Raw genomic sequence first — 10,036 nt, 5'->3', positions numbered from 1 at the left:
TTCCTGCTAAGTGAATAAGAACGGCTCCCGTTTGACCTCCACTCCTTTCCCTCGTGGCTGTCAGGTGGACCTCTCAACCCACTGCGGGTTCATGGGCGGACTTCAACGCAACGGCAGCACGGGCCAGACTGCCCCCTACTACGCTACCTCGACCGTGGAAGTGATTTTCCACGTTTCAACTCGGATGCCATCAGACTCAGATGATTCGCTCACCAAAAAGGTAAAGGGCCTCCTTGGGGACCATGCTTGGCGGCCCTGGTTTGTAGGTGAGGCACACCTGGGACAGAAGGAAGGCCATGGCCTGATGTACACGGAGACAAGTTTCCTTTGGATGCGACCTTGGGGTCGCTCTCCTCAAGCTACACTTGTCATGAGTCTGAAATATCCAGCTTGGCACAAACTCGATAAAGAAATGCATGAAAAGCAATCAGTCGTTTAAGTCTTAAATCCTGAGATTAAGATTTAGGAAAAGGAAGGGTCTTAAATGTTGTTAACTTTGGATCTTCTCTCACATGACTATTAACTGAGAGAAAATGATGCTGTCAACCTCTTGGGTTGGCCAAGGTCGTCTGACGTAAGGACCCTGTACTGATGGGGTCAGAGAAAGCAGGCGCCCCCCAACCAGGGCTGCCGGGGGTCAGCTTAGCAAACGACTGTCAAAATGGCAAGCGCAGGTGCGCTGCTGCTTGGCTGCCCTCCTCTCGGGCCCCCACCTCTTGTTCTCCAGAGTTCAAAGGAAACCTCCACCTCTGAGAAAGCTCTGCAGGGTTCCCCCTATGCTTTCTAACCTGCAGGATGTCCACCTCAGGTGACTTGGAGGAAGTGAGGGACATCCTAAGAGAAGAGGACTTTTTACGCTGGGGAGAAAGCCTAGGAATCTGACCCACACCTCTGTTTGCAGATGAGAACATGTGGGCCTCGCCTGCTGGTGGGGGGCAGAGCCCAGAATCCCTGCCTCACACCCACTCTCTTCCTGCAAGGATGCCAGGAACCTAGGGCAGTAACTGGTGGGTGGAAAGCAGGCCATTCCCATGCCTGATAGGCGGTGGCAGGGGGGCGGGGGAGGGGGGTCTAGCATGGTGGCTGTAGCCAGGGTTCAAGTGTGTCTCCAGGCACTTCACCAGCCCGTGCCTCAGTTTTCCGATCTATTAAATGAGATTAAAAACACAGCCCATGTCCCAGGGTTGCTGGGCAGTAGGTGAAAAATGCCTGTGAAATGGCTGAGCATGGTGCTGGTAGCATCCCTACCCGGCAGCCCCCGTTGTTGCTGACCGGTCTGATGGACTCTTTCCTCCTGGCCTGTTAGGCAGGTGATTGATACTGGCCAGAGGGCCTCACTGCACCTGCCTCATTTCTCTCCTCCGTGGTTTTGCTCTTTCATCACTGCAGCCATGGACGTCTGGACCATGTACACGGTGGGCAGCAGAGCTAGTGGGATCTGAGAAGTTGGGTCATAGCATGAGCAGATCCCTGTCACAGTGACCAAGGGTATAGGATGGACAGAGCACGACAGGCTTTCACTCGGTGGCCACGTGCTGGCTCCCGAGGGCCTGGGGAGCTGCCTCCACGTCTTAGGTTTTGGTGGCGGCGGTGTTCTTAGTGAAGGGGACCCTGCCCGCAGGGATGCGACCTCCAATTACCAAGACCCTAGACAAGACTCACACCTCCTTTTTATTAGCCGTACCTTGTAAATCGCTGCTACTCTGCAAATGTGTCACCATATTCTATGATTTTCATATGACTGAAAACTATTTTGTTAAAAGACAGCTTTATATTTTAAACATTTTAAAAATTATTTCCTAAGTAGGATTGTCTTTTTTTTTTTTTTTGAGAAAAGACAGTGTTTTCTTGATAAAACACCATGTTATGAATACTTTCTTGGGGCTTGGCCGGGTTGTAAGGTTCCCTACTGTAATAATCAAAATGCAGCTGATACCTTTTGCAGCTCCAAGATTTAGCATCATTAGTGACAAACTCTCTCTGTCAGGATGTCTCACAGCTCAACTAAAAATCAGTCACAGGAAAAGCAGCCCCACAGTTCCTTGACTTATTCTGACTGAATTGCCCCTAACAGCTTAAAAATGAGCTGCAAAATTCTCAAGTGATGCATGCTCTCCCCTGCCCCCATCATGGGGGCACTTTTTCAACCCTGCAATCTGGTTGCAACCCCATACTGAACTTTTGATCCTTCACTGCAGAAATTTGTTAGCTCCAGCTAGATTAGATTTTTCACAGCTAATCTAACTGCTGTAGGGGTTTGCAGAGTGGGGACAGAGCTGTGCTATTGGATTTGTCCAATTCATTTGACTCCAGGACTATAATTGCACTTATGTCTTACAAGGCTTTTATAGCCTCAGGCTGCCCAGCCACATAAAAAACAAATTGGCAGTGATACAGTGCGAGTGGATGGGATGAAAGGCCCACATTATCAGACTGCAGGCAGCACTGTTCTGGCAGGAAGTTTCTTGGTTAATTTACAAATAAAACTTAGATTTTAGGATGGGCACACTGTCAGCTGAACAATGGGGATGTCAGGCCTGCCTGTTACTTAGTTAAAAGTAGCAGCCGGGCCCACTGAGGAGCAGGAATTCTTCAATCACACAGACGACTCCTTCTGGAGCCAGCTGGCGCCGTAATGCAATTAGTCGGGAAAGGAGGTCAGCCCATTAGGTGTGTCCCAGGGCCAGTGTCACAGTGCGCGCCGCCTGGCAGCGGCGGGCAGAAAGGCCCGGGCAGAGGGACTGCAAAACTCTGTCAGGATGAGAAGTGGCAGCACACGAGCTGATTTCTTAAGGCTTAAGCCCTGGGCACTCGTTCCAAGCCTCTTGTGCGTTTGAAGTGGTAGCTGGCGTGAAGGACGGCTCCGTCCAGATGACACACGACTCTGGTCAACGTGACTTGTGTGCACGGGTTTCTCACTGGAGAGCCTGTCGTCAGAATTCTCCAAAACTCACAAAACATCTCCGTAATGAAACCCCCTTTAAATCGAGTGACACTTGGAAGCTTCCAGAGTATTTCCGTGTGTTCTGACGTGGTTGACAGTTTGGCCGGGTTGACCTTACTTGTTTTACCTGCCTGTGTTCTTGTCGTGGGCAGAAGAGGGTGTGTCCTTGCTCTTTGCTCAACGGACCGGTCCCGTGGCCTCAGCTCTTAGTTCTGTGCGTTGCCTAATTAAACTGACGCGTGCGGAGGTCTGAGGCACGTGACCCTGAAAGCAGCTTTCAGATGATGAATCTCGTGTTATCACCACCTACAGAATCGCCACACTGGGAGGGTGGGCCCATTCCTGTGATAACGTCCTCCTTTGCCCCAGTCCTGAGGATATAGTTGCAAACAGAATTAGGAGAGACTTCATTGGGTTATGTAATCGAGTTACCTAATTTAGAAAAGGGAGGGTAACTGCAACATTTCAATAGTCACCGTATCACCTCAGAGCTAATGCCTTGCAACTTATACGTCTGGCCGGGGAGCTGTCCCAGGTTCTGGGGTGCTGGCCTGTGGCGGGACAGCCACACAGGAAGGCTGTTCCGTAGGTGTGTTGGTCCCATTCAGAAGTTCATGCCAGCCCTGCATCAGGGGGCACAAAACTACCCAGAAGGTTGGCTCTCTCTGCGGGACGACGAGAGTGGGTTTGCACCCCAGGGCGGCCCCGGCTCTCACAGTCCCCTTCTGCTGCTCTAAATTCCTCCCAAAGTTTCCATCTGAAACTACTCCTATTTCCCTCAAAAACATGCCTTTATTGTGCTGCTGGTGAGCTGCTACCACGTGTTTGACTCCAAAAGGATTGAATTTCAGGAGTGCGTTGTGAACTACTTGCATGCTTTATTAAAAAGGAAAAAGAAAGAAAAATGGAAATAGAGAAAGAGAGAGATAGATGCCTAGTGTTACTGTGAAAATCCGGGCTCTTCTTTTTTAACTATTTATGTAACGGGTTGGTACACCTTTTGCCTGCTACCCTTTTAGTGTTTATATGTAAGAGAGGAGGGGAAGGAAAAACACATGTGCTGGGTGATTTTGCATTTAGAAAGTTGTAGACGCCGTTGAATTTTTCTGCACAGTCGTGCCTCATGCTCAACGCCCGCAGTGGCATGTGTCGCAGAGCCCAGGTTCAGACTCAGCTGAATAGAGCGCCTCACCTAGGAACCACCTGAGTCGCACCTCACCGTAGGTGCAGAGGTACAGTGATCCCCAGAGGTGTGACAGAGGGAGGGAGAAGCAGGCATTGCAGCAAACCAGCCTCCTTTGTGACCTTGTAAACAGAAAGGAGACCTATTGGGGTGATCTCAGGTTTTCCCTTTGTGGTCAGAGAGTCTATAAAGAAATTGTATTTATATTAAAGTGTTTTAAATACATTGTACTTCAGAGCATCCTTTTTTATACTTTAAGACAAAACCAAAGCATTAGCTTTGACATAACATCTCTGCTGTACTAAAGTGCCTCCGAATTTAGGCACTTTTAGGGTTCACCTGTTAAATAAGCTAGGAAGCAAGACACACTTTGTCATGGTGGTAGATGGCCTCCTTCTGCAGTGTGTGCAGGGCCGGGACCTCACATCCTTAGGAGGCGTCCAAGGGCCTTCACCAGTCAGCCTCTGTGGGTTTAGGACTTCAATTTCAGCCAGCATTTTAACCTTTATAATCGCGTTGAGTCACAATGCCAGGCCTGCCCAGATGACCTCACCTGCGCTTTCTCCAGCTTGGGACGCGCAGTCACTGTGCAGGAGCTTTGTCGAGGGTGTTCTTGCATTGGACCCAGCTGGGCCCTGAGGGATGCTCACAGGTTCCCTTCCTTGGAGGCGTGGGAAGCCCTCCTCAGAGAGGCCAGGAGTCTCAGACTTTTTTTTGGACCACGTGACCTCTTGTGTATAAAGTGATACACAAGAGGGCTAGGGGAATTGAGCTGTGACAGCGCAGTTGCCCTGGCTACAGCTTAGATGGCCATGGGCAGTGGAGGCCAGGTGGGTCAGAAGCCCCAGCCAGCTTCCAGGCCACCCTGCCTCCTACGCCGTGGCAGGGGTGTGCCCTGCCTTCCTGAGCCCCCTCCCCTCCTTATCAGACAACATAAAGATAACGTGGCCTACCTCAGAGAGTTAGTGGAAAGACTGAACAAAATGTATGTGTGAACAGACTTTCTCTACAGTAAGGCACTCTTCAAATGCTAGGTACTAGTGCTTGGTATTAGTCTCTTATGAAATTTAAGTAACACATTAGTTTCTTACACAAAGGTAGTGTTATACATACTTTTCCTTAAAGGTTTGTCATAAGTCTAGTTTTTATGCATTTGGTAAGGATTGTATTATAATGGCTTCTGTTCTCTTACACTCATCTTCTGTTTTTCTTAATAACCATTGAATTCAGAGCCTCATGAAGCTGTACTGTAATATGGAATAAAAGTCTCACACCATCCGCTGTGTAGAAACATGCTCAGCCACATACTGCATAAGGCTTTGCTGCAGGAGTAAAATTAAATTTTTAACAAATCCTGGAAAATGTCTTGTACCTGCGATGCTTACATGCCTCTCTCTCGGTTCCAATGTGTTTCATAGAAGGGCGAGCTGTGTTTTTTTCGTGTACCTGTGCTTTTTTAAAATCCCCACAGAAGGCATCGGTGCTGTAGCCTTTTTTGGTGGTGAATTATTTTTGCCTCTGTGTATAATAATGCAATTTGTAAGCCACGACCCCTCCTAAAGTGCTGTTATCGCTCTGATTAATAAGGAGCCAATTTGCCATTGCAGCTCCGTCACTTGGGGAATGACGAGGTCCACATCATCTGGTCTGAACACTCCCGGGACTACCGCAGGGGGATCATCCCCACCGCCTTCGGAGACGTTTCAATCATCATCTACCCCATGAAGAATCACATGTTCTTTATCACGATAACGAAGAAACCCGAGGTATGTTTTCACCACGTTATTCTTCTGGCTCGTACAGGCGTTTGCCATATGATTCACTGTTACTGAAAAACAGTGATACCAGTATGCTAAAGGGGCCACTTTACACGTATGTGAATTACACATGCTAAATAGGAATTAAATATGAATTGGGATTTTCAAAGAATCTTTCACCAGGAGCACAGAATTCTGTATTTTATTACTGAGACTCTGAAAATTATAATGTAAAGACACATATGGTTTTTTAAATGTTTTTAATTTTTAAGATTTTATAATTTAAAGAAATTGTCATTTAGAACTTGGGGCATGTTGATTAATAACAATAAGAGTTGAATGAGCCCCTTGTCACATCTAGCATTTTGTGGGTAGCTGTGGGTACGGGATCCAGCCTTGCCTCTGCCGCTGCTAACGGGGGTCAGTCCTGAAGGATCATGGAAAAGTCCTAAAGAGCTGGGCCTCCATGGCTCGGCCCATGTCGGGGCTTCTAACAATGGATGTACCTTGCCACCCGTCAGTTCAGCCCGGTCCATTGGCATCGATCATGGGAACAGCCGGAACCATCCAGGGCCTGAGTGCCGGGACCTGGATTGGCTTCCGTTTCTGTCTTTGCCCTGCCTTTAGTGGTGGTTTAACAGGGCTTGATACAGTGACTTGATTTTATTTGCAACGACTAATACAAGGTGAGTTTTTTGGGTTTTTTTTTTTTTTTTAGTTTTTTAATTAGACATTTAGTGTATTAAGTCTCTCCTTCTCAAGAAAATGACTTTGTGTGTTTCAGCTTGATATTAAATACAACCTTCATTTCCATTCCAAATTGCCCTCCTGCAGGAGCTAAAAGTTACTGTTCTAAATACTCGCTATTTTTAAGCTTTAAAAATAGTAGGTAAAGATTTCCTGGGATTTATAACCTAATCTAAAGTGTTCGTTCTGAGGATTAAACGAGCTAAGAAATGGAAGGTGCTTCAAACAGTGCCTGGTCCAGAGGAAAAGCTACTTAAGTGTTAATGATAATAATAATTATTATTATTGCTATTGTTATTTTTTGTTATTGTCACTACCATGAAAATAGAATAAATAATGACAGTGCTAGTCAACTCCTGAACTCAGAAGAGCCCCTACTCTGGCTGGTGAGAAGCCTGACATAAAGGGAACCCTCTTTTCTATTCAGGGGGCAAAGATGCCAAAGTTCTTCGTGTTAAATATTTGTGTTATCTTTGGTTCAAATCCCTGTGCGTGCGAAGTGTTCACGTTTGTATAAGAAAATGGCTCTTAGTGCTAATAACATTTGCATGTGTCCATGAAGGACATTAATTTTAAAAATTAAACTGAAAATTTTAATATTAGACAACCAATAAATTTAGTATCCTGTAGCTTTCAAAACTGGAGAATGTGTTTCTTTAATATTTAGTATGGATTAACTGGCTTTATTAGTTCATTTTCAACACGGCCCTCTAAAATGTCATTTAATGTCCTAAAAATGTCACTTTTATTTTTATAGTAAATTAAGAACATAAAAGACATTTGAGTTCACTTCATAGTGTCAGAGTGATTTTTGAAAAGGTATTATAATGCATGAAAACAAGTTTCTTTAAAAAATGTGTAAGTTTTATAAATTTGGCCATAAATTCTGACAAGATGAATCGAGCAAATCGTTTTCTTAATATTTCAATTCAGAAAGCCTAAAGGGAAGAAGAGAATAATGGCCAACTGGAAATTTAGTGTTATCCCCACATTTAAAGGACAAACCATTACAATGTAATAAAATTAATCCAGACATTTCCAGGGCAAGTGTGGCTGACCTTTTGTTCACCAACCACTGACCCCAGGGTGAATGCGAGAGGCTTGTGGAGGGAAAGTCTGTTTGTTTGGCTTCGGTCCCTGGTATTTAAATTGCATTCCCTAATCAAATGAAAAGGCTGTCCTCTCTATCAGGTTACAGAATCCATGGCAACATTTGGCCTTTTATATCCATAATGTTAGCCTTTTTGTTCGCATCTAAGTAGAGACACCTGGAGCAATGTTAACATTAACCGATTTAGCATTAATAGCTTCATTATATAAGAATTTCTGATCAGATAGCTGTTACTTTTGTTATATTGCTTCAGCTTGTATTGTTGTCATTTTTTATCTCCCTGCTTGGCAACCAGGCAATGATTTGCAAATTTTTTTTGTCTTGATTAATTAAGCAATATAATTATCAGTAACCACGATGCAGCCTTTGCTCAACAAAGCTTCAGAGAGAAAACAATGGTAAGTCTGTTAGTATGAATGCATTCCACGCGTCCCAGATGCATGAGGATATTATGAACAATGAGGGGAAAGGCCGCCTGGGAGCGGGGACAAAGGGTGCCACGCAGACTCGACACACTGCACATACCGCCAGGGACGCGCCGCGGGCTCCCGGGGACACAGACGCCTCGTTAGATTACAGCTAGTCAGCAGAGATTAATTCTCAGCCATTTGGTGCAATAATTTACCCATTCCCCAGTATTTTAACCAGAGCGCCTTACCACGGAAGGGAAGGCTTTGTACTTGAAAGGTTTATTTAACCTTGTCTACTTCTAGGGATCGCCACCAAAATCAGTATTTTTGCTTAGAAATTGTCATGACGCAGCTGCTTGAGGTTGAGGAAACTCCTTCTCGGGAGGGCAGGCTGTGCACGAGTTTCCAAAATGATAGGTAGCATCAGAGCTGTCTGTGGAGGACCTGTATCTTTTATCTGAACGTAGTGTGACTTTGTGGTCTGAGTACACTTTACCAGCCTCTGGGTAGCCATACTTCTCTAAGAATAATTTTAATCCTTCTTTAGGAGGGGAAAAAAAAAAAAAACAAACCTCATCAGTACACAAAAGTCCTGCTCACTGGATAGAGTCATGCATATTCAAATTGTACTTTCATTCACTGGGCCTCATTAATAGCCTGTGTAATAATGTGAGGCTGTTTGTAATACAAGCTCACAGACAGCACTGCTTCCAAGGCCTTTGAAATTTAACATATTTCGCTTTTTCATCCATACACCTCCCTTAAATATACAAATTATGTGCCTGGCAGAATCCGCCTCCTCTTCATAATACAGCCTTTGCAAAACGGTATGTCGAAGGACCACGGCTGTGCTCGTGTCAGGCAGGCATCTGAGAGGGTCTGCTCCCTTCTTGAGCTTTTCATTGAACTTTTTAAAAGATACATTTAAAATAAATCAGTGTGCTGAGCAATGTAATATCATTGTTAGGTTACTTTCAAGATAAGTCTGTCTCCATAAATGTGGATACTGTAGCCTTTGGTCACGGAAAAGAAATGTGCCGTTGTCAGACTTGTGGATTTTCCTACTTGTATTACTAAGTCAGTAGTCAGAGAAGACGTACACATGGGGCAGAACGTGAGTGATTTACAGGGTTTGTTAAAGCGCCCAGTTTGTCCTGCAGAAAAGTGATTCATAAAGCCTCCAAACTGCAGGAGGTACCCGCGTTACTTTCCTTCCTCCAGTCATTGGAAACAGTATGGGTACTCAGCACATTGGCTTGTATGAATTTGAAGGTACGTTTTAGCATTTTTGTCATGTTTCTCTCCAGGCACATGAGTGACTGGCTGGTGACTATCTGACCAAAGGGTAGATGAGCAGAAGAAGCCTTGACCAGGAGCAGTTAAGACAAGAGGAAGCTGTGGGAAAGCGTCCTCTTTGGCATCCCAACCAGTGTCCATTTTGTAAATGAAAAACATGTTAACATCCTCTAGACTCTCCTTACTTGGCCATGGTAGTTATGGGCCTGGGAGGAAAACAGGTAATGATTCAGTCCTTTCTAAGAAGCACAGGCAGGAGAGAGTAATGGGATAGGAGCTGGGGACCCCAAAGTTCCAGTTCCTGTGCTGCCACAGTGGGGGGTGTCTTGGGCAAGTCTCTTAATGTCTTTGGACCTTAACTTCCTCAGGTGTAACATTCAGGTTGGGGACCAGGGTGTCTACAGTCCTTCCGGGGATTCTAAGCACCCTTTAAAGAGGATGGGCCCTCCTTGGGTCCTCGTGTTCCTAGATTCTCATCCTTTCCCTAAGTTGCCCTGAAGCTGCCGTTGTAGTTTCTGGCTCCCTTGCAGGCTCAGCAGCTGGTGTGTGTGTGTGTGTGTGTGTGTGTGTGTGTGTGTGTGTGTGTGT

At 45.7% G+C, this 10,036-nt stretch overlaps 1 protein-coding gene across 1 annotated transcript in view; it reads left to right on the top strand.

The window, feature by feature from the left end:
• RALGAPA2 (Ral GTPase activating protein catalytic subunit alpha 2) overlaps positions 1–10,036 on the top strand; it is a 284,753-nt gene that overhangs the window by 184,072 nt on the left and 90,645 nt on the right. The window contains exons 35-36 of the mRNA XM_007454538.1: positions 65–220; positions 5,735–5,893. Coding sequence (XP_007454600.1) covers positions 65–220; positions 5,735–5,893 — 315 coding nt within the window. The remainder of the gene's footprint in view (positions 1–64; positions 221–5,734; positions 5,894–10,036) is intronic.

Source organism: Lipotes vexillifer, unplaced genomic scaffold (assembly GCF_000442215.2).
Source record: "Lipotes vexillifer unplaced genomic scaffold, Lipotes_vexillifer_v1.1 scaffold365, whole genome shotgun sequence".
Lineage (NCBI taxonomy): Eukaryota > Metazoa > Chordata > Mammalia > Artiodactyla > Lipotidae > Lipotes > Lipotes vexillifer.
The sequence above is the reverse complement of the archived record's forward strand: the minus strand, read 5'-3'. Positions and strand labels throughout refer to the sequence as shown.